Raw genomic sequence first — 25,761 nt, 5'->3', positions numbered from 1 at the left:
GTTTCTTTGAATAAAGAGTTAACTTCGCTTGCACCTTGTGAGTTACTGCTGACCTGCCCCTGATACCCACCCTAACAATATGCCACAGTAAAAATGTTAGTCTTTAAAATGCCCCAGGTTTCTGGGCTGCTTTTGCTGCAATATGCAGAAACCCTTCTTCCATACATGTACGTGCACTGCCAGTTGTAATGATGGGCACTTTGCTGTGAGATTTTTATGATAAAGCAAAGGGAGAATTGGAGTCACTGAAAATCTTCCAGTTTAGGAAGGCTACACCTATATATGCTCTCCTCCCTTCCTCTTCTGTCTGCATCTCTCTCTCTCTCTCTCTCTCTCTCTCTCTCTCTCTCTCTCTCTCTCTCTCTCTCTCACACACACACACACACACACACACACACAACCACAACGTTTTCCCTTTTACTCATAAAATTCCATTACTGGTTCTTCCCCAGAGTAAACAAAAACCATCCAACAAAAGTGATACAGTGAAGATCAAGAAAACACATGTTAAGTATTTGGGTAATGAATGGAATGCTAGGTCACCCAAATTTGCTGACAAGTAGACTAATTTCCCGGTAGTGCCTCTAATCCATAGAACTGGGATGTACCACAGCTAAATCCTTTGGTGAAACGGAACCACAGACCACACCTATGCAAGAATTTTGTACTAACTCATTCTGGCTTTCTTGCTGAAGTTTCATTTGAAGAGACTGCTGTTAATAGTTAAAGAGTTTTCCATGCTTGCTGAGTTATAGATAAAGAGGCATTTGGTGAAATAAAAATCCTGGAGGGGATCTTTCTAGTTTTCAAAACAAGCATTTCTGAATTATTTGGAAGCAAGGAGACCAGATCAGTTTTTAAAAGAAACAAAAGATACAGCTCAGTGTGAGAATTGTATTTTGCTCTGTTTTGTTTTGAGAATATTATTAGGCATTCTGGGAATGGCAGATGGCCAAAAAAGCACTCAGTGGAGCTTTTCATCCCCTCTGTTCCCCGTGTGTGTGTATGTTTGCAGTTATAGTCCTTAGGGAAAATACTAGGAGGCCAGGATGCTTTATCAACCATTTGTATTATTTATTCCCCCCCGCTCTCAGTTTTCAAATTGTGCTTGTATTAAGCTGGTAGTTTAACTAGATTTATTTTGAAGATTCAGTTTTAAAATCACCCACTCTCAGCCATTACAAATGTATTAAAGCAACTATATTTGCATCTGATGAACCCACAGGTCTAAATCATAGACCAGGAGTGATTTTCCAGCAACAAAGCTGAGCTTTTGCACGTAACAATAAGGCTGACAATTTTCATATACCTGTAGTGCTTTCATATGTTTGAAACATCGTAATATGTTATCTTGCCATTTTTACAACCCCTCCGTAAGGTGGGCCAATATTATCATTCATCAGCTGCAAGTTGAGGCTGAGATCAAATTAAAATTACTTTATTTTATAAAAGTTACACACCGTATGATTGTTAAACACCTCAAAACAGTTTACAAAAAAGCAAAAATAAAAAATACAACCCTACTTTAAAACATACACAAGTTCAAATAATAAAGCAGATTAAAGTAACCTCAACTTTCAAATTTCCTTTAGCTCAGTCAGTAGAGCATGAGACTCTTAATCTCAAGGTTTGAGCCCCACATTGGGCGAAAAAGTTCTGCAATTCTACAATTCTACATGCATCTGGGTAAGCTTGTCGGAACAGGAATGTTTTTAACAGGCGCCAAAATAACAAAGGCTTGATCTCAATAGGCAGGGAGTTCCAAAGTGTAGGGGCTGCCACACTGAACAATTGAGTTCTTACAAATGTGGAACAGGTATGATGTGGCAGTTGTAGTGGGATACTTTTTATCAGTGCTTTTTTCTGGGGGTACGCAGGGGTACACACACCCCTAAACCAGGCAATGGCAAACTCAGCCCTCCAGATGTTTTGGGACTACAACTCCCATCATCCCTAGCTAACAGGACCAGTGGTCAGGGATGATGGGAGTTGAAGTCCCAAAACATCTGGAGGGCCGACTTTGCCTATGCCTGCCCTAAACATTTTGTGAATCTTTGTACTTTTGTCCATTTACTGTATTTGAACTATAAAATGGTGATTTTCTTGAGTCAAAATGAGAGTACCCCTAAACATTTTTTTTTAGAAAAAAACATTGCTTTTTATGATATTTTAGCTCCCTTACCCAGCCTGGGACACGGGTGGCGCTGTGGGTTAAACCACAGAGCCTAGGGCTTGCCGATCAGAAGGTCGGCGGTTCGAATCCCCGCGATGGGGTGAGCTCCCGTTGCTCAGTCCCAGCTCCTGCCAACCTATCAGATCGAAAGCACGTCAAAGTGCAAGTAGATAAATAGGTACCGCTACAGCAGGAAGGTAAACGGTGTTTCCGTGTGCTGCTCTGGTTCCCCAGAAGCGGCTTTGTCATGACCTGGAAGCTCTGCCAATAACGTGAGATGAGCGCCGCAACCCCAGAGTCAGTCACAACTGGACCTAATGGTCGGGGGTCCCTTTACCTTTACCTTTAGCTCCCTCTCTAGATAAATTCCAACCCCAACTGAAGGGAAGCTGAGAGAAATAAGATAGTGTGAAAGTGCCTTAGAGGCTGATCTGGCTGAGAAGCCCCCGGAGCTCTGCAGGTGGAGTTCCTGCAGGTGGCAGACACTGGAGCCTTGGATCCACTGGATCACCTCATATCCCAACTGACACCCAGTTCAGGTCTCCCATCCATGCCAGTCTGGAGCTCCCTCCCATTGGGAGGGGAAAATAGTAAAAATAGGGACTGCTGGTTATTTTTTCTTTAAAAGAAGGTGACACACAGAAAACTCTGCTCTCATCAGAACAAGCTGGTGGGACTCTGAATGTGGTACTGGCTCGCCCACATCATTTTATTTTGATGGGGACAATCCTGTTGTATCCCGCCTGGCATTTTCTACTCCTGTCAACCCATACTATCACTTTCCTGCAACTAAGCCCCATTGAAGTCAACGAGGCTTTCTTCTGAGTAGACTTGGAGAGGGCTGCACTATAAATAGCCTTGGTTATGGATTTTCTAACCCTGTACTATCCTCATTTCTTAAGGTTATTCATCTCCCTTTTTCCTAAGACTTGCTGCACTGGAATAGCAGTTGGGGAAACTGTCAGTTATGCCTAGTGTACTCAAAGGCAGATATGATTTCTCAATATCCTTCTGTGATAAAACTTGCCTTGGTTTTACATACTGATGTCTAACCTAAAATAAATAGGTTATTTATTTATTTATTTATTTATTTATTAGAAAGATTCTTTTCAAGACTCTCTTAAGACAAAAAGACTTGATTCTCTTAAGGGAGTTCTTTTTGGATCATCTTTTAATAAATATTTTTTTTAAAAAAAAAACTTCCATCTTGTTATTTATTATGACTATGACAGACCAACACAGCTACCTACCTGAATCTAAAATAAATAGATGGATGCAGAAATGTGTTCTGTTCTTCTTGTCTATCTGCCTGTTTAGCTTCACATTTCCTGTCCACCTGCTAGCAGTTCTCAGTCACTCTAGCAAACAGGCTGAAACACTTTCAGATTAGCAAGGCGGCTGGAAATCTGCTGCATATCACTTGGTGTCTCTCATCCACATGGCAAGCTGCTGCAGTCTCTTACTGTAATGAAATACACACAGAGGACCTAACCTTTTAAAAGAATGTGCATGGAGTGTTTCATTTGCTTGGCCCATCTTGCATCCAGGGCCTGCAGCATACTGGGTTTAATAACTCTTTTGACAAGTAGGCTGCTGAGAGCAGTATCTGGCATGTCAGGAAAAGGACTGTGGGTGTGAGCTTTTGAGATTCCTACAATAAAAAAGCAATGCCTCCTGCTGCAAATCTTGTGTAATACAGGCAATTCCACCTTTCCAAATGGAAGACCGTAAAGGCAAATGAATGCTTATCCTTATTGTGTTATTACAGGGGTCAGCAACCTTTTTCAGCAGGTCCACTGTCCCTCAGACCATGTGGTGGGCCAGACTATTTTTGAAATAAAAATGAACGAATTCCTATGCCCCACAAATAACCCAGAGATGCATTTTAAATAAAAGGACACATTCTACTCATGTAAAAACACGCTGATTCCCAGACCGTCTGCGGGCCGGATTGAAAAGGCAATTGGGCTGGATCTGGCCCCCGGCATAGCTGCCAAGTTTTCCCTTTTCTCACGAGGAAGCCTATTCAGCATAAGGGAAAATCCCTGTAAAAAAGGGATAACTTGGCAGCTATGGCCCCCGGGCCTTAGTTTGCCTACCCATGGTGTTATATGGGATCAGGTTTAACTGACGTAGTCTATTACTAGAAAGCTGTATCCGTGTTAAACTTTGGGAAGTTTCATCCAACTTTTTGTTAAGGTATAGTGATCTTGGCAGTAGTAAATACATGACATAATTGACAAAACCATGTATGTGACATAGATTACTAAATTTAACCGTATTAACTGTATAAGATTGCAAATGGGAAAATAATGAAATGAAAGCCAGGCCGTATTTTCAGTGGGAGCTCAGTTCTGGCCCTTGTCAGGTGGGTGCAATTGCCATTCCAAGAGAACAAGGAAGTTCATGGCGAGTTCCAAAACCTCTTTTTCCTAGCAAAACACCACTGATGAAAGCTAGTACTGAACAAACAAGGAGTGTGTGGGGATTTGCAATTATTATTTTTCCTTCATTTAATTTCTACAGCATTTGCAATACATTAAAATGCAGACTGCAAACAACCACACCACCTTAATTAGCTGTATATGAAGCTTAAAAGTGGTTTTGGCAAGTTATGCTGCTGTTCAAGCCTCCGACCAACAGTTTTACACTCCAGCCCTATGTTTAAATTAACAAGGGCACTCAGTGGGTTGGGCTGGCACTGCTGCTGTGTTATGCTAAGCTTAGTAAATGGGACAAGACTGCCCTGCTACGGTGCCTGGAGTTTACTGGAGTTTCTAGCTGTAAAACTTTTTTTTATTTACACTGTATAAATATAAGAGTTCGCAGCTAGCATGGACATAGCGAGAATTTTTGTTAGGAGGGGCACAACTGCAGTTTGCTATGTAGTTTTATCGATTTTTATTGATTTGGGTGGGCAGCTGCCCCCTGCCCCCCCTTAACTACGCCCATGGCAGCTAGGAACTGAAATAAGCTGTGTGCTTTTCTTTTTTTCTGAAATGTTCTGCCTCTTTATTCTTCCTTCCTTTTTCTTTTACATGCAGTAACAGTTAAACCTATACTTTGCACCTAGATCATTTTTATTTTATTTTACCAATACAAAGTTATAAAAAACCAAATCTATATTCATATACAGAGATTTCTCCGTATCTCAGGACTTCCCTCTACCCCTTCCATGGAGTCTCCTTTTAAATATTTAAAACTGCATCTTTTTCAACCTCTTTTACATCAATCCATATTGTCCATGATAATTGTTACACTACAAGTGAAATCTTGCCAACAAAGGTCCGTATAGTTAAAGCTATGGTTTTCCCAGTAGTGATGTATGGAAGTGAGAGCTGGACCATAAAGAAAGCTGATCGCCGAAGAATTAATGCTTTTGAATTATGGTGCTGGAGGAGACTCTTGAGAGTCCCATGGACTGCAAGAAGATCAAACCTATCCATTCTTAAGGAAATCAGCCCTGAGTACTCACTGGAAGGACAGATTCTGAAGCTGAGGCTCCAATACTTTGGCCACCTCATGAGAAGACTCCCTGGAAAAGACCCTGATGTTGGGAAAGATTGAGGGCACAAGGAGAAGGGGACGACAGAGGACGAAATGGTTGGACAGTGTTCACGAAGCTACGAACATGAGTCTGACCCAAACGGCGGGAGGCAGTGGAAGACAGGAGTGCCTGGCGTGCTCTGGTCCATGGGGTCACAAAGAGTCAGACATGACTAAACAACAACACCAACACCACAAGTGAAATCAAAATCCTGCCCATGTTTCCATCTGCTTATGGTGGTCTCTTAGATAACTTACAAAAATTTCCCCATTCTGTTGTAAAGTTTTTGTCCTCTTCGTTTCTGAGTTTTCCATTTTGGGATAGTCCATCGACTTCGTTTGCCATTCGTCTCTGGTCAGGACCTTGTCTTCTTTCCATCTCTGGGCTAGCAGCATCTGGGCGGCTGTTGTTCCGTACATAAAAAGTATTTTCTGTGTGCATAGACATTTCAAAAGTCATCTTTTCATGCATGGCTTCTTAGTGCACTGGAAGTTTTGTCAGATGAACCAGAAAGTCCTCCCAAATGTAGAAAGAGCCTATAATGAGCTATTTCCTTGCAACAAGATTGAGGCTGGAGCAGAATTGTGGGGAGTTACGTGCTTTGACAAATACTCTGATTTTTTTAAAGCATCTAGAAATCTCAGGATGGTTTCATTACTTACATTCAATGAGAAAAAGTACTACAGTTTTGACACAGACAAAGTTCATTTCTCCATGAAAATAGAAGTTGAGCTAATTTGAAAATCTGATTCATGAAGTTCCCTTCCTGTGTTTAGCAGGAACAACTAGGAATAAAACAATTAAGCACAATATTGCTATGTATCTGAATTAAATCATTTATGGCTTAACTCATGAGCTAATGTTGTGTATGAAGCTTAAATCCTGATTTTTTTTTGCTTTAAAGCTAAATAAATCGGGCATGTGCATTTATCTGGAATTTTTTTTTTTGTTAAATAGCCCTTTTGGTCGTGTGTAACAAAATATGAACATATTTTGTTATGTGTTAAACAAGTTAATAGGAATTCCATTTCAAAACATTGCTATAGCATGTGAGGTTGCCCATGTCCAACATGTGGAGTTGCATGACAGTGACGAGTTTTTTTACATTAAATATAAATATGTAGGATAAGGGGGAAAGAGAGAAAACGAATTTCCAGTTAAGTAACAAATACGATATATTCAGAATAAAGTGACATATAGTATTGGATGCAAAGAGAGAAGACTAGAACTCATGAACATCCAGCGAAACTGAACGTTGGAAGATTCAGGACAGGTAAAAGAAAGTTCTTCTTCACCCAGAACATAGTGGAACCATGGGACTCTCTCCCACAGGAGGCAGTGATGGCCACCAACCTAGAGGGCTTTAGAAGAGATTCGATTCATGGAGGAGAAGGCTACTGCTGGCTACCAGCTACGTTGGCTGTGCTCTGGGGCAGCAAAGCTTCTGAATACCAGCTGCTGGAAACTGGGGTGGGGAGTGTTCCTGTGCTCATGTCCCATCTGTGGGTTTCCTGCAAGTTTACACTGTGAGAAGAGGATGCAGGACTGTGAGTAAGACAGTAAGAGCTGACAGTAAGAGCTGTTGGGCAGTGGAATTTGCTACCAAGGAGTGTGGTGGAGTCTCCTTCTTTGGAGGTCTTTAAGCAGAGGCTTGACAAGCATATGTCAAGAATGCTTTGATGGTGTTTCCTGCTCGGCAGGGGGTTGGACTGGATGGCCCTTGTGGTCTCTTCCAACTCTACGATTCTATGATTCTATGTATGCACTGATGATCGTAGACTTCATATATCTGAAGGGCTGTCATCATTAAGAGCATGAACTTGAATAAAATATTGGGGAGGCCCACATAAGCTCTGCCCTGCTTAATCCATCAAAAGTCACTGTGTACACAAACCATTTGAACGACAATGCCCATGAACTTGGGGGGGGGGCTGACCCCTTCAAATATTTTATGGGGGGCATAAAGGGACCTTGGCCTCCTATGTTCTCTGGTGAAAATGACAGGCAAGTTGATTTCAGCTAAACATCAGGACAAACGTCCTAATGATAAAAGCTGTACGAAAGTGAGAGGCAGCCTTTGGGAGGACGTGGGGATATTTAAGGGAAAGGGCTTCTTGACAGCGGAACAGTTGTCTTGGGGGGGGCCATGTGGGGCTCTCCTTCGCTTGACAGCCACTTCTTAGAGAGTTGCATCCTGCATCGGACCTCCTATGCATCGGACCTTCCAACACCATGCATCTTCGGCAAAGGAAGGCACCTACTTCGAAAGTAAAAAATGCTTCTTCATTTGGAAGGTATTCTTAGTAGATCGGATAGTCATTAATAGTAATAGTAACTGTCACAGGCTGGTTCTAGACACATCCAAAGAGCGTTTCAGAAAAAATGCGTCGTAACCTTTATAGGCTGTAATGAGAAATCGCTGTTGCCAAAAAACGGAATTCCACAGCGCCATCTGGCGTCACAGTGTTATGTCGCAGACAAAACGCTTTTCCTTTACCAATCTAGCTGAGTCCACTAGGGTGCAGAAGCTACCAGCCGACTAAAAACATTGTTGCTCCTGAAGAATAAGAATACATTACGCTCCAGTGGTTGTAACATTCTGAACCCCCCCCCCGCGAATCCTATTTAATTTTCTTACCACTCTTTTTATTTTTATTTTTGCCTTTGAAGGGCTTGAATAACGAAGTCCCCAAGAGGATCCCTATACCAAGTTCCGCCTAAATTGCCACTTATCACGAGGACAAGGAAGTTCCCCGGACCCCGCCCAGTGCTAACAGAACGCGGCAAAAAGACGCCCAGCGCCGCCGCAGAGAGCCAACCTCCGCGCTCTCCCTCCCCACTTCCCCGGTCCGCCTTCCTCTTCTTTGGTTCCCGCTTCTACTTTCCCCCTCCTCCGCCTCTCCCTTCCACGCGAGCACAGCTGCGTCCCAGCATCTCCGCCCAGCATCTCTAACAGCTCCGGAGGGGTCCAGCGATGGAACGTTGCAACACCTGGATACACAACGAGGTGCCTAAATTCCTTCCCCCGCCCCTGAGCCGGGATAGGGCTTCGCGGGCGCGGCTGCCCCCCGCCCCCTGGCAGGATTGGTCCATTGAGCGAGGGAAGGTCGACGCCTCTTTCCTTCCGCCCACTTTTCTCGCCCCGGAGTGGTAGATAGTTCCGGACTCCAGAGAAAGCTGTTGTCTCCAGAGCGCAGCTACAGCAAACCTCTCGCCGCCGCCGACGCTTTTGGTGTCAGTCACCATGACGGACCGATCCACCTTCGACACCAACGTGACCACCCTGACTCGGTTTGTGATGGAGGAAGGCAGGAAAGCCCGGGGCACAGGGGAGCTCACGCAGCTCCTGAACTCGCTGTGCACGGCTATCAAGGCCATCTCCACCGCCGTGCGCAAGGCGGGCATCGCCAACCTGTGAGTCCACTGAGTACCTCTCTCCGCAAGGAGAAGCAGCCCTCGCCTTGAATTCGCCTGTCGCTGCTCCTCCCTAAGCGGGGAGAGGCGCTTTGGTTTTCCTTTCTCAGTCCCCCCACCCCAGATCTTCTGCCAAGTGTCCCGGGTCAGCAGCACTGGGCTTTAGCGCAGGAGAAGGTGTGGCTCCCTCGGGTGTTTTACTCCAACGCCCATAAGCCTGACCAGCATAATCAATAGGTAAAAATGACGGGAGAAAAGTCTGGGGCCCCACAAAACATTAAGGAAACACCTTCCAGTAGTCTAGTGGCAAATTACTCCCCCTCCAAAACCTGAAAGTGGTCTTTCCCTATATTATGTTTTCTGGACATCACCTCTTTCCTGAGGTTTCTGCTTGGGACTCTGAAGCAGCCCAGGATCCACCAAGATGCCAGCAAATGTTGCCTTTGCTTGAAAAAGAGTCCAGTGCCCAAATACTCCCTGGGTGGTATTCAACTAAGGTTTTCTTAGCATAGATCTGATGACATGTGCTTGCTTAGTCGCGCTCATTAATTTTAATAGCTCTACTCTTTAATAGCTCTACTCTTGAGTAAAACTTAAGTTGAATACCTACTCATATCTTTATCTGGGTCTCTCTAGGGCCTAGACCAGTGTTTATGATGCCATTTGCTTTCAAAATCTCCTTAAATTAGCATCTATCAAGTAATTATCTCCCAAGCCCTAATTTTCTACCGTCCTGGGTTCCTTTCATTCTATCACATACTTCATCTTGGCAATGAAGTTTCATTTGCTAACTATCTAATACAATATCCATATTTATGACATGCACTAGGATATTTCACATCCTGTCTAATGGAAATCTTGGGGCTGCATTTTAATCTGGTGCTGCATGCCAGTATGAAGGTTACTTCATGTGATGCACTATTTCTTCATAACCCGTATGCACAACATAACGTAAGAGCAGCTCTGCTGGATCAGATCACAGGTCTGCTTAGTCCAGCATCCTGTTTTCAAAGCGGTCAACCAAATGCCTATGGGAAACCCGCAAAGTTGACATCTAGGCTCTCCACTTCTGTTGCCCAGCAACTAGTATTGAGAGACATACAGCCATAATGACCACCAACAGTCTATGATTTTTAAAATCTCATTTTAAAGCTGTTGCTGTTGGTGGCTTGCTCCTGTTTAGTTTTCTCCTCTCCGTGGAAACATAAATGAATGAACTGAACATAAATTAAACTGGATATAAAAATTAGTTGACAGTATTTCAGAGCACTACAGGAAAGAGAAGAAAAGCACCCTTGCTTAGGAAGCTTTGGTGTAGTCCCATTTTTCTTTGTCTTTTGGAACACAATATAAATGCATTTTTTTCCCTCCCTTCTGAAAACCGAAAAAGCCTTGAAGTACAGATCTCACAATGAAACCTTGCTCTTTCATGAGCAAGTCATGATGAAAGTGCAACATTTTGTAATTCCATCTCCATGGAAAGAGGAAGCACAGAGGCACTGATGTTGCCACTCTCCATGTGTACATCTGTTTGCACATATTTCGTTAAAACTCTTGATCAGGCGGTTATGTTGGTCTTTCCTCAATTGCAAGATATAGCTAATTTAAAACAAAGTTGAACAGTAGCCATTTATGGTGCTATTGATACGCTGTGACTCTCTTATCTGCATTATTGTTAATGTGTTACTCAGACAACATTTCAGCGGAATTTCTTACTACGTGGTCCTGGGTGGTATTCACATTTTATCTATGTGATTTTATTATGGCATGAATTCATTACAATTATATGATATTAAACATTTAAAATACAAGGTTACATAAGCAAAATGGTAGCATCAAAAGAATTTAAGATAAATACAGAAGCAAGCTTTAGCCTTTGCCCTCTTTGATTATAATCTGGACAGCTTTGTTGCATTGGAGCAAGGAGATATTTACAGTGCAAGGTACACTTTCTAAAATATCTGAGTGCTTACTTCAATCACACATGAGTTCCCTTGCTCAATCCAGCCTTGACAAAGGTCAAATAATTAGTTTGTCCCATTTGAAAATATATATATTTGGCAGTTTAAAAATAAGCCATTTTAAGTCCCATCTATTTCAGATGGAAAGTTAACCATGAATTAAAGTCTTCTTGGTTCAAATTAGTGAGATTTAAAAGTGCTTAACCGGTTGGATCGCATTGGGGGAAACTGCTAGATGCTCACTCTCTTCAGGCAATTCTCTTTCAGGGAGTGGAAATAAAACTATTGGCATCTTTTGCAGCTATTTTTAATTTGTTGTAGAAATATCAGGTGCTGTGAGAATATTTTTATTTACACTGTTGCAGTTTTCAGCACTTTCTAAAGAGTTGAAGAGATGTAAGAGAACTTACTAGTGTATTAAGGTTTTAAGAATTAAAATGAAAATTAAGAAGGGTGGTGTGGTCTTTTTTGAGAGTTAGAAAATAAACATCAGTTTGGAAATATATTTGAATAAGTCAAGATACTTGTCTATGTGTTTCTTGCCTACCTGTCTCAATATAGAACTCTATAATTATTGAAAGTAGCCCTAACCAAGGATAACAAGACCTGGTGGAACTATAATTATTCGGGGATCCGTGTGAGATACCTAAATCATATTTGATACAAGGGTGGCTGGGACATGTGCCCTACTTATTTAAACACACACACACCAATCTTTTACTGGTCATCTATTCTTCCCCGTTCAGATATGGCATTGCGGGTTCTACCAATGTCACAGGAGACCAAGTCAAGAAACTGGATGTCCTTTCCAATGACATGGTGATCAACATGCTGAAGTCATCTTTCACAACTTGTATGATTGTCTCTGAAGAAAACAAAGATGCCATTATAGTGGAAGAAGATAAACAAGTCAGTACCTCTCGAAACTATCCCAATGCTTGCTTTCCCATTGGCATTGAGCAACAGCTGTCTCTTTAAACATGTAAAAATTAACTTAAGATACAGAAAGCAGGACAAAGGGCATTGCCCTTCTGAGGTCAGAAAACGTAAGCAGGCTCTGCTCTGTTGCCTGTGGTGCTAGCTAGACATTATGAGGGAAATGGCCCCCATTCTTGTGTTGATAAATGGTAGGGAGGGCATTGGTAGGGGAGAATTGGTAGGCAAAAGGGGTGTGTATAAGCTTTTCAGTGCCTGTTGATTCACCCAAGTTTTCCCAAACTGCAGGAAAAACAGCCAGGAAAAGGCATTTTGCAGAAGATAATTGATGAGCGGAGAGAGTAAATACCCTTTCCATCCACCTACCGGTATTTCTCCATGCTAAGTCCTGCCCAGCCTCCGATTCCCGTTATCTTGTCAAATGTGGGATTGGTATTCCACGTTTCCTGATAACTCCTGTCAGGGCTAAACTAGATTATGTTCACTCTAAACTCCTGCTCCTGTTGCCTGAGCTACAGCAAATTCATTAATTTGGATTATCTGAGGAAGTTTTGAAGAAGGTATGTTGAGGCAAGTCTGCCTATCAGCACTCAGCCCCACCAGTATGGAACTGACTTCAACTTCCTTCAATGGGACCAAATACAGGGCTTGTTTTCCTTGCCATCTTCTATATGCCAGCATGGACTCCTTCAGCAAACACATAACACTATTATGTAAAATCACCAGTTGGTTGAGATATTCAAAAAGTATCCTGTTACTGATGCAGGAGGCACACATTTCCTGGGAGGATAGAAGTGGCAGGCCCACACCCCACAACTGCTGCACAGCAGGGCCTGAGGTCCTCCCCGTGTTACTGGACTACAACTCCCATTGGCCCTGACCAGTGACCATGCATGCTTGGGGCTGTTGGCAGTTGGAGTCCAGCAGAAATCAGTACGTACAGGCTAAAGCTCCTCTGTTGGCTAGCAAGGCCGATCTTACACCTTTATAACTGTTGATATATGCTGTTGTTGTTGTCATACTGTGTATTTTGTTTCTATGGACCGCAATAAAGCTGTGCGAGTGTTACTAATGTGTGTTAGGGACTGGGAGTGCAGCACTGTGAAGCTGGCACGGGCAATGCCCTTGCATGCCTGATAAGATGGCAGGTAGATTTGGGAGAGTGTGATGGTAGCAGAAAAAAGCACAGGGAGGAAGACAGGGAGCATGGGATGTTGGTAAGTGCACAGTAATGAAAGAGAAAAGGAGCAAGGAGAGAACCTCTGCCCCAGCGAAGCCATGATGGCTGGGGCTGATGGGATTTGGAACTGAGCAACATATTGGGGGCACCACTTTGGCTATCCCTGCCATCAACAATTTTCATCAGATTAACAAAAGTTTAATCAGTTTTGTATAACAGCCCTCCCCTGTTGGCCTAGGGTGTGGTTGTTTGTTTATGATTGGCTGTGGTGAACTTTGTTTTCATGTGGAGTGGGATAGGTGGGTGTTTTTGAACCAGGTTAGCCATATTGATTCATATGCTGTTGGTGGATTCTTGTCGTCTTGTTGGGCTGTGTATGTGATAAAGGGGAGCCATACAGAGGTGAATGAGTCTTCTTCCATTTGTCCCTGTGTCACACAAGCGAATAGTAAAGAGAACCTTCACTAGTGACGCTGACACAAACTCCCCACACACATTAAGTAAAACAGAAATATCGCCACCTGACTCCACCCCCCCTCACCACTGCCCCTCCCCCTCTTTCCCCCTTTTCTTCCTAATGTAACACTAATGTCTCAACAAATGAAACTGATATGTAGAAAATGTAACTTGAAAAAAGAGACATTACACATACTTTTGTAAACCAAGAAGTCTTTAATAAAAACTACATTAAAAAAGGCTGTGGGTACCTAACTCACTTAAGATGATTCTCCTTTCTCACTTAATCCTCATCTACATAAGAGCCATTGGCAATTGAGCCATCATTAGTGTGAAAGTTGCCTGAAATCACCCTCAAAAGCATTATTCAGTTGGAGTATTTTAGCAGTGAAACAAGCACCATACACATCTAGTTTATTTTAATAATATTTGAATGTTTCTATCTTCTAGGGCAAATACATCGTCTGCATGGATCCACTTGATGGGTCATCGAACATCGACTGCCTTGTTTCTATTGGGACCATTTTTGCTATCTACAGAAAGGTAGGATATATTTAATGGTTGCTTACGGAAGTAGTGAGGTAATAGGAGTACAGTGGTACCTCGGTTTGCGAACGCAATCCGTTTCGCAGAGGCGTTTGCTTGCCGAAGCATTCGCTTGCCGAAGGCATGCGCATGCGCGAAGCGCCGATAGAGCGCTTCTGTGCATGCACGTGCTGCGCAGATTGCTTCTGCGCATCTGACGCCGCGGAACCCAGATGTAAACACTTCCGTGTCCGCGGCATTCGTAAACGGGGGTTTTTGTAAACGGAGGTAGGCGTAAACTGAGGTTCCACTGTAATGAACAAAATACACTGCTTTGAGGAGTGGGTTTCTGCTTATATGAATATTGAACATTTTAGTTCTCAAAGTCAGTCAGTAGGGACAAGGGTTAACTGAACATAGTGAATGTTATGTGCAAAACAAAAATAAAATTATATCAGATTTTCTTTTGTTGAAGTGGATTGGGCTTAATGGCATCCGTTCCATGGTTTTTAATGACATTTCACACAAGGAAATTATATTGCAGCATAACATGCAAACTTGCTTTGTAATCCTCAAAGCACTTGTGTTTGTAAGAGTTCTGTTAACTCCAGAGAGGATATTACTTGCACCTTATTTTGACAGGCAGTTAAACTGTTTAAAAAGACCTGAAGTTCTGGACTAACATGTATTTAAATATGTAAGCTGATAGCTGATTGTGTCTAAGGCACACACCCTGTTTTAATTGTTTAGCTTCTAGGATAAGATGTATTTGAATCATATACTCTGGAACTTAAAAACTAACCTCAGCCAAACAGCAAAATAAGATAGTGTTTTGACAGCCAGGTCTCAGTCATTTTATGCTTGTTTACTATGTAAGGGTCAAAAGGAGCTTCCAGTGGCCTATCCAGCTCAGTGTTGTCATTCTTGACTCTCAAATATTCCTCCAATGCAACTTTGGCATGTATACAATTGGCTTAATAATTCATGTAAGTTTTCCCTTTTCACTCGCATATGGGTATGCCAATCAGGGATGCACTTGGAGCCTAAATTGGAAGATAGATAATGTGGGCAGGAGTCTCTACTTTTTGTTGGGGACCCCTTACTTTTGTAAAAAACAGTTGTGGGTACAACATACCACCTCCAAGTTCTAGAACTCTAAAAGGGAAAGGGGAGGGAATTGGGCCTTGTGCCACATGTTCTCTGAATCCAGTGCCCACCTCCAAGGATTCTGAGATGGAATGCTTGTGGACATGGCAACTGCAAGCCGCATGACTTTTAAACCCACAAGCAGGGCCATACGTGAGACTGATAGTCACGTGATTCCTTACGCAACCTAATTTGATAAACAACCACACAAACCAATAATGAAGTTGTTTGCTAGCCAAGCAGAAGTTGTAATGAGATACTTCAGATTAATAGTTTGCTACAATGATGAGGAAAGGCAAGTGTCCCACACAGCTTCCACTCCTCTCCAGCACTAAATGGAGCCGTTAAACTTGTGCCAGCCTCATAGAATTCTGTTTTAGCTCCTGGCATTGGCACTTCCTCTTTCTTTAACCATCTCCATATTTGATGCTTCATGGGAAGAGAACAACAGCTTAAAGTTAAAAGCTTTTAATGTCCAGATTTTAAGGTTCTTGGGGAAAGGGTCATAGCTCCAGTGGTAGAGCAGATCTCAGGTTCAGTCCCCAGGTTCAGATCCCAGTTTCAGTCCCCAGAATCTCCACATAGAGCTGGGAATAACGCCTGTCTGAATCACTGGGAAGCCCCTGCCAATGCTCGATGGCCTTTCTCTGCCAATGGCCTTTCTCTGCATGAAGCAGCTTCCTATGTTCTTCTCTTATTCAAGGCTTCTCCTGGTGCACCGTCTGAGAAAGATGCTCTGCAACCTGGGCGCAACCTTGTGGCATCTGGTTATGCCCTCTATGGCAGTGCCACCATGCTTGTTCTCGCTCTCGAAAGTGGTGTCAACTGTTTCATGCTTGATCCGGTAAGGAATGCTATTATGGCCTATGAAACTATTATTGTTTGTTATCATGCTTTTTTTAAAAGCAGACTTTAATATTTTTATCATTTTATACAAATGGGAAATGATTCCCTTATTCTAAGGGAAATTAATAGAGCTTATTCCACCGTAAAAATGTCAAGTGAAGTAATACTTTTTAAAGGACCAAAGTATGCATGTGAGCATCAAACAAACGGAGGGGTTGCAAATACTTGCAATCTTTCAATCCCTTTTTTAATATAACAGATGCCCTTTTTTAAGTAAAATTGAAATTAAAAAAATACAGGGTTGTTGTAGGACTAACAAGATAAAAATTGTACAGAATTTTCAACATAATAATTGGAAGCAGTTGGTGTCTCTAAAATGCAAGTGGCCAACCAGTGGTCCTCCAGATCTGGGATTCAAACTCCCATCAGTCATCAGTCACAGCCACCATAGCAAATGGTCAGAGATGATGGAAGTCATATTCCAACAACATCTGGAGGGCTAAAGATTACCCATCTCTCCTCTAGAAAACAACAACAACAGCAGCAACAATTTTATTATTTATACCCTGCCCATCTGGCTGGGTTTCCCCAGCCACTCTGGGCAGCTTCCAGCAAAATATAATAAAACGTCAAATATTAAAAACTTCCCAATACAGGGATGCTACATATCCTATTCGCCCTGCTAAGTCACTCCCACCATTGCTCATCTCCACTCATGCAGAGCTCCTTCAGTCTCTTCTACTTCAGCTCCACCGATGGATAGCTATCAGCCAGGATAGCTAGACATTCCATATTCAGATGTGCTATCATTCAGCCTGGACACTGAGATCCAGCACCGAGAGCCTTCTGGCGCGAGAAGTGAAGCTACAGGGAACCAGGCAGAGGGCCTTCTCAGTAGTGGCACCCACTCTGTGGAATGCCATCTCATCAGAAGTCACAGAGATGAGCAACTATATAACCTTTAGAAGGCAGCCCTGTATAGGGAAGCTTTTTAATGTTTTATTATGTTTTTTTATATGCTGGAAGCCGGCCACCCAGAGTGGCTGGGGCAACCCAGTCAGATGGGTGGGGTACAATTATTATTATTATTATTATTATTATTATTATTATTATTATTATTAAGCTCTGAATAGCAGATAGAAAGAACAAGGTGCCACCCAGCCTGTTACTTGCAGGTGCCAGTAGGGGGCCCTGGATTCCATCATAGTGGCATACTGAGTGCAAACCCAGTGTACACTTTGTGTGCAGCTTCACTCAAGAGCTGGTGCTTGCACTATCTTGGTTCCTAAAAATATCCGAAACTTGAACTGCTCTCATAAGGACAAAAAGAAAGAAAAGAGTTGACTAATTCCCCCGCCCCATCCAGTATACTAAGCTTTGCATGTCCTGCAGTCTGTATAATGAGACACAGCAGCATAGAAAACAGAGGTTATCAAAAGCATCCCACAGCAGAATCAGGTTTTTGGTCAGTCATTCATCTCCACAAAATGCAAACGATCCTGAAAAGTGATTATGCATCATATTCAAATTGAGACTTCCAGGAAATTAAACCCTTTTGGTACATGAAGGCTGCCTTTCGTTTTAGCACAAGTGTGTAGGGTGGCTAATCATGATTCTTCATTTGTTGCTGGACTCGCCTTCCCATCACTGGTCACGTGAGATTGGGCAGGTGTGAGATGGAATCCAACAACATCTGGAGAGCCACTGGCTAACCACACATTTAATGAGCTTGGAATTTAAGGCAGCATGATTTCCTCAGCCTTGTTTTGAAATGGCTACTATCTTCTGTTCATCTACATCTCAACATAAGCATGTTAACAGATGTTCTTGTACACTTTCAGATTACATCTGATGTCTTAAAGAGTAAGTGGGATGTTCATATGTGTGTGTGTGCGCGCGTGCGCGCATGTGTCAGAAAGAGAGGCACCTTAAAGATCCTAGAATCTTTTCATCTTTGTGTTTCTACAATAGAAAGCATGTTTCAATATAACAGATGCCGTGCAGCTTCAATTAAAATTGCTTTCTAGGTGAAGCAAGGTTGCATAGCCTTGCTTGGATTTTCCCATGTTTGTTCAGTTTAAAAAAACTGGAGTTTATTTTCTATTGTTAGAGCCCGGCATTCTCCAATATGTATATCTCGAGTGGTTGCATGTCCTTTGCTTTATTTTTCTTTCTTTTTTAGCAGCTAGACTGTAACGTTCTATGTATGTAGTAGCATTTTTCATTCAAACAACTGTGAAGAAATGACAGTGTAGTCATTGCCTACAAATGGTTTCATGAGCATTCTAGTTTCAACAGGGCAAGATTGTTAAAGGTTGTTTTGAGGCGCTGTCCTAGTAAACAGGATATTGGAAAAGGTATTCCTAAGTGCTTGATGTCCCGCCCCCCCCCCCCGCCCCAATATTTATATACTGCTTCAGATCCCAACAGTCCATACTACAACCCTAGCAGCCTAACACTCTTAAGAGACAAAAAGCAAATTTAATCTGTGACTCCACCAAACCCAGTTAAAACCTCACACTCCTTCACATAGGGCTCTTGTTAATACCTTCACAAGGGAATTGCAATGCTCTGGCTGGTCCTCATTTGTAGACATGCACTATTTTGCCTGTATTAACTTGTCCGACACCGATTCATGTGGCGGTACTTTTTGTTTTGTTTTGTAAATGACGAATGCAATTTAATCAGGAATAAAGTGTATGCTGTACAAATGATAATGCTTGCTTTTTTTCTTACGCTAGGCCATTGGGGAATTCATTTTGGTCAACAGAGATGTAAAAATAAAGAAAAAGGGAAATATCTACAGCCTCAACGAGGGATACGCAGCATATTTTGACCCTGCTGTCACAGAATATCTCAAAAACAAAAAATTTCCACAGGTAAGCTTTCACATCCTGCAAAGAAATTTGCTATCAAGATATTCTGGAAGATAACATTTATTTCAGTCCATATGTATTTGTTTTAATAATAATAATTTATTATTTATACCCCACCCATCTGGCTGGGTTTCCCCAGCCACTCTGGGCAGCTTCCAACAGAATATTAAAATACAATAATCTATTAAACATTGAAAGCTTCCCTAAACAGGGCTGCCTTCAGATGTCTTCTAAAAGTCTGGTAGTTGTTTTTCTCTTTGACATCTGGTGGGAGGGCGTTCCACAGGGTGGGCGCCACTACCGAGAAGGCCCTCTGCCTGTGGTTCCCTGTAACTTGGCTTCTCGCAGCAAGGGGACCGCCAGAAGGCCCTCAGCTCCTTCAGGTATACTGGACCGAGGCCGTTTAGGGCTTTAAAGGTCAGCATCAACACTTTGAATTGTGCTTGGAAACGTACTTTAGATAACTTCACAGTGAGTGGGACCCTCGCCTGTGTGTTGGGTCAAAAGCACATTTCTCCAACAAAAGAGGCTTCTCTGGATCCAACACCCAATTTTTTTTTTTTGTACAAAGCTTGGGAACAATTTTGTGGGTGCAAAATGAAAAGCAAGGATATAGCCATTGTGGCATGTCCAAATACCCTTAAAATTTGGTATGAACATTAGAAGTTTCCTGGTGTGAAAACTCTTCTTAGGGAAATGGATTGGAAGATGTGTGAATTGTTACCTGCACACAGTACTCAGCTTCACACCGTTTATAAGTACCATGGTAACTTGGTTGTTGAATGGCTTGGCTCCCGAACAAATCGGTTCCTGAACGTCGCAAACCTGGAAGTTTTCTGGTTTACTAATGTTTTTCGGAAGCCGAACATCCAACGTGGCTTCTGCGGCTTCCAATTGAGTGCAGGAAGCTCCTGCAGCCAATTGGAAGCTGCACCTTGGTTTTTGAATGGTTCCGGGAGTTGAACGGACTCCCAGAATGGATTAAGTTTGACAACCAAGGTACCACTGTACTGTCTGGGAATTTCTGATAGGCAGTGGTAAACACAGTACAATAGGCACATGAGTGAGCATTGCACACACTGACTGGCTTGCTTTTCCTACAGCATAGGAATGTTGTGATTTCGTTGCAGTCTGCACAGATGGCGTGCTTCAGCGTTTGCTGATTCCTTGTCTTCTTGTGTGACTTAGAGCAGTGTTTCCCAACCAGTGTGCCTCCAGATGTTTTGGGACTACAACTCCCATCATCCCTAGCTAGCAAGACCAGTGGTCAGGAATGATGGGAGTTGTAGTCCCAAAAACATCTGGAGGCACACTGGTTGGGAAACACTGACTTAGAGGCATGGCTGACATTTGCATGGCTGGCTTCCCTATAGTGAGCCTAGTGATGGCCTGGGCAAAAGGGCTTCTTCCATTTATTGGGGACACCTCCTGTCCTTCCCATTGGATGCTTCAGCACCCAACCAGGAAGCTGCCATCTGGACCCAGCCTGGGACAGAGGTAGCTGCTATCCATTTCACATCAGTCTGGGGAATGTAGAACTTCAGGACACTTGTACAATATTTCACCAATCTTCTGTTCTAGGATGGTAGCTCTCCCTATGGCAGCAGATACATTGGTTCCATGGTTGCTGATGTGCATCGTACCCTGGTGTATGGAGGAATCTTCCTATATCCAGCCAATTCAAAGAGCCCCAAGGGAAAGGTAACATAGCTAGCACATGCCTAATTTTTACAATTCATCATGTGATGCTGCTATTTTCTTCATGTTTTACAACTGAATTTCCTTCTAAACTACATGTTTAGTTATCAAAGTCTTGGCACTCTGGTCAAGGTCATAGAAAGGCACTGTTATATTTAACAAAAGGAAGGGAGAACTCGTGCTTTCCCTTTGTAAGCTGAGTGGTAGGACCATCTGTCTTCATTTGGCTTCCCCTAGTGCAGGCATCCCCAAACTTCGGCCCTCCGGATGTTTTGGACTACAATTCCCATCATCCCTGACCACTGATCCTCTTAGCTAGGGATCAAGGGAGTTGTAGGCCAAAACATCTGGAGGGCCGCAGTTTGGGGATGCCTGCCCTAGTACATATCTGGCTTCTCTGCTATGCAAAACAGGACAACATTGAGCAGCGCTGTGATGGTGTAACTTGTATCTGGGTGATGCTGCCAGCCAAATGCAGGGAGTTCTGGGGAAATGAACTGCCCTGAGACCTCTAGGTATAGGCTGGTATAGTTAGTTAGTAAGTAAACAAGCAAGCAAGCAAGCACCTAGACAAAAAATAAATAGTAAGGGGCTCATCACGTAAGTAGAGCACCCATTCTAAAAGGCACAAAATGGGGCTCGGTGGATTTGATGTTGCCATTTTCCAGGCAAGGATTTACTGAAGTAAGTGGTAGGTAAAATGTCAGCAATCCTTGGGGGAAAATCTCTGCCTTTTTGTGTGCTGGATCAGAGCCTCATGAATGAAATACGCTTGGGCTAGGTTGTTATCTATAAGCACCAGCTGGATTTCTTTCCCTTTGCTAATTAGGTTAATACTGGTTGCAATACTTTTTGGCATCACTCCTTTAGGCGCTCAGCTTTATTTCTCTCACACACCCTGTCCCAAATCGCCTGTGACGTACAGAGCTTTCCCTGGCCCTTGGGTTCGGGGAACTTAAAGCTAAACTTTTATGAGCTTATTACTTGAAATGGGGGATAAACTATATATGATACACTAGATACATGAATATGGGTATCCTATTGGGGGAGAATTATTGTTTTCGTTTGCTAGTATGTTATGTATTTTGTTTTTTTATATTATAACCACCCTGTGATCCTTGGATGCAGGGTGGTACAGGAATTTAATAAACAAAATTTAAAAATTAAAGTGCTTATAGTGCCCCCCCTCGTGTTAAACATACTCTGCAATCAGAAAACTAGCACAGCAGGGAGTGAGCTGGAAGCTTTGTCCTGATGTGCTAGTTCTTTTAGTTTTGCAGGAAACTTGGTACATGAGAGAATAAATAAAAATGGCATCCCCTACCTGCAACCTGAAGTGGTAGTCCACACTACCGCTCAGGATTCTACCACTTCTTCTGGATAAACTAAAACTGGGAAATTTGGAAGAGACTATATCTGACATATGAGACCACAGCAAGACTAATCTGCTGAATTGCTGAATTGCCAATTTTGATAGCTAGTATCATTTTAAGGAGCAGAATACTCTGCTCCACAAAAGAGCAACCATTATTGAGTTGCATTCAGTTTTCACAGTTTTTTCTAACATGGCATTCAAGTATAATCTCAGACTTCCAACAACTGAGAAGAAAGTGCAGTGGTTTCTATGGCAAACTCTTTCCCAACTCTTAACTAGGCAGGGGAAGGACCTGTGTTTATTCAGCCAGAAACCAATCTGAACTATATTTCAATGCTTGCTCAAGCCTGTAGATAAGAGGCAGTTACTCATTTACACAGAATGTCACAAACAGGACCTTTTCCTCTACTTATGAGCAAAGCAGTACTACTTCTGTTAATAGGCTTTGTCCTCTTGTATGCTTTGGTTGACCAGCTGTGCATTTACCTGTGTGCCTTTCCCCCAAGAGCTCACACTAGTGTACATAGTTCCCACTCTTCTCTCCACTCTCCCAACCCAATTTTTATCCTTATAATATCCCTGTGAATTCAGTTAGCCCGAGAGATAATGACTGATTAAATATCATCCAGTCAACCTCATGACTGATTGAGGACTCTAACCTGGGTCTCTCTGCAGTTCTGATCCAACCAACTACCTCAGAAATAGGTAGTTGCTGTCAAGAAGTCCCAACAAGGACTGGCTGCAGCTTCTCCATTCCTATTGTAACTTCAGCCCTTCCAACTGACCCAATATTACAAAAGCAGTCCTGGTTTCTGACTTGACCCCAGAATGCTCCGCATTTCCTTTATCCTCCACGTCTCAGGGGACAATGAAAAGCAGTGAGTACAAGTGCAGAAATGGAAAATAAAATCCCTGCACCAAATGAATGGTGACGCTGGCATACAAAGCCTTTCCTATAATTTCGAAGGAAAAGGTCACCAATCCACTTTTAAAAGTCTTTCATCGCAATGCTTCTGCAGCCAGACATTTCTCTTAGGAGTGTTGATTCCCTTATTGCAAATGGAGTCTGGCACTGTCTACTCAGAAGGAAGCCCCACTGTATTCAATGGAGCTTACTCCCAGGTAACTAAGTCAAGACTGGGCAGCCTTACACTGCCATCTGAAGCATTTTGACTCAGAACTAAGTCCCATTGAGCTCCATAGGATTTACTCTCTGGTATGTTCCGGATCATTCTCATTTTCTATTACCATCACCATCACCCCACCTTTTTCCCTGACAGGGACTCAAGGCAGCTTACCGCTAAAATTTTATGTCATTCGCCTTATCTGTGGAAGGTGTTGTACATGATCCCTTCCCTCACATTTTTTCTTTACACCAATCCTGTGACATAGGTGAGGCAGAGAGGTTGCAATTGGCTCAAGGTGACTGATGTTGATGTGTGCGGTGAAATCAAACGTGGGAGAGGCTTCCAGATGTAGAATAGGATGTCCCTATACTCATCGGAGGGATGTTGGAGGGGATGTAACTATGATATCACACTGCCTCTCTAAGCATAAACATGGGAAGAAAACCTCGGTTTCCTACCTGCACCAATACTGCCATTAGAAGCATGCTTGTTGGGGAGCAATCCCCGTTGGAGACAATGGAACTTATTTCTGAGTAATCATGTGGACATTTGCAATGTAGAGAACCTGTGCAGAGAGCACTATACAACTGTAGCACGCTCTTCTTGTGAGTATAGCATTTGGCTCAAGTGCAGTGCTGATGCCTGATCTGTTATTTTTAACATATGTAATTCCAGTTGAGGCTCCTCTATGAATGCAACCCCATGGCTTTTATCATCGAGAAGGCTGGAGGTCTTGCAACAACAGGCAAGGAGGCTGTCTTGGACATAGTGCCTGAAAACATTCACCAGCGTGTGCCTATTGTCTTGGGGTCTCCAGACGATGTGCAGGAATACATAGCCATGGTCAAGAAGCATTCGGCTAAATGAGGAGAGGGCAGCTGCATCTGCCATTGGAATGGCTTTCAACTGGACCAAAGATCATAACTCTGCAATACTACGGACTGAAGCAAATTTACAGAATGCAAAAGAGCCATAACTTCATTATGCATAAAAAGCAAACTCATTGCGTTTTGCTGTGCCATTAAAAAAACCTAATAAGCTATTTCATTTGTAACTTACACAATCCACTTAAGTAGTAGAAGTCATGCAATTTCAGGGCAGATCAGAGGGATACACGGGTAGTCTGAAAAAACTAGAGTGTCCATGATGTGAGCAAAAGGTTAATCCAGAACATGGGCAGAAATTGTTATGGCCTCTTTTTTATTTCAGCTCACATGCAGCACAGTTAACAGTGGTCATCTCCAGCTTCGGAAGAGCAAGCACAGGATTATACTGCTACAGCTATAGCCATATCCCACCCTTAGGCAATTGGGATAGAGCTACCCTATTCTGTACAACTAACCATTTCAATTGCCCTAAACACTGGTTCAGTTTACACACAACACAAAGCCAAGCCAAAGTTTGACCATGTGGGTTCCTGCATGGAAGATCATGGCTGTATTCATATGTACACACATGTTGTTCTTTTAGGGCAGCAATTGCCAAAGGGGGGTAATAAGACAGAGGATACTGTGTCATGAAATATCTATGGGCAATATTACCCCTAGTTTGATAATTGGAATTTAGTGGTAGATCCCAAATGAAAAAGTTGATTCATCTGTTTAATTGGATGTGTCAGCCACAGCTACAATTCAGTTTCATTTCTATATTAGCCAAAGGCCAGAACAGAATATATAACACAATGTAAAACAATAAAACCCTAGTCATACAAATGATCATAAAACAAGTTAACTAATGTAATTTTCATTACAGGAGTTATGGCAGTTCACAATTTAAGGCTCGACAGCATGAGAGAGAAATGTGTTAAATGGTGAATTGCATTCGCTGTTGATATCTAGACTTTGTTCAGACCACTGGTCTGTACAGTTTCTCCCAACTGCATGATCACATCATGCAGTAACTGAAAGCTACTTCAAACTCACACACATACTAAATCAGTTAAACCAGAAGACAGGTAGCCCTAGATATGCAGTGGAGCCCACAAAACAATAGAAGAAATGGAGAAATCTGTTAATCTCTACAAGCTACACAGAAATCAGCACACATTTTAGTTTCTACTTTGCTTTCTGTAGAGAGGAAAGCATAAGAAACTCATCCTCAAAGGAAATTTCCAAACAAATGATCATATAGAGCAGCATTTACCAAACTGGTTACTGTCGTTCCAAGTGTCTAAAGAACTTTGGCATTTGGTGAAAGGTCACAGTCTCTTATTACAGATGGTGTCGGTAACACAGACTACTTGCATCTGCATTCACTTGGAAGAAAATAGCATCTCGTAGGAGCTGCTTTAGCCCATTGGATAATAGAAATAAGTAATGACTTGTATTCTATACAGGTGGAATATATGCATCACAGAGAGAGACCCCCAACCTCCATGGGTTCCTGGTGTCCCACATTCTCTGGGGCTCCTCCATTTCTGAGTACCCATGTGTGTATGTAGGAACATGGGTGTGCCTCTGTTAATGTGAATGAGAAGAACATGGGCCAGTGGTAAAGGGAAC

General features: G+C 42.6%; 1 protein-coding gene across 1 annotated transcript; it reads left to right on the top strand.

Moving 5' to 3' along the window:
- Positions 1-8,888: 8,888 nt before the first annotated feature.
- LOC118076827 (fructose-1,6-bisphosphatase 1) lies at positions 8,889-24,302 on the top strand. Its single transcript, XM_035099936.3, has 7 exons — positions 8,889-9,134; positions 11,842-12,004; positions 14,118-14,210; positions 16,042-16,182; positions 18,926-19,063; positions 20,642-20,761; positions 23,936-24,302. Exons 1-7 carry the CDS (start codon positions 8,965-8,967, stop codon positions 24,125-24,127), a joined length of 1,017 nt encoding a protein of 338 aa, XP_034955827.1. The 5' UTR covers positions 8,889-8,964; the 3' UTR covers positions 24,128-24,302.
- Positions 24,303-25,761: the final 1,459 nt, after the last annotated feature.

The sequence above is a fragment of the Zootoca vivipara genome, chromosome 10 (genome assembly GCF_965207765.1).
Source record: "Zootoca vivipara chromosome 10, rZooViv2.hap1.1, whole genome shotgun sequence".
NCBI classification, from domain to species: domain Eukaryota; kingdom Metazoa; phylum Chordata; class Lepidosauria; order Squamata; family Lacertidae; genus Zootoca; species Zootoca vivipara.
This window is presented reverse-complemented; position numbering and strand designations above follow the sequence as displayed.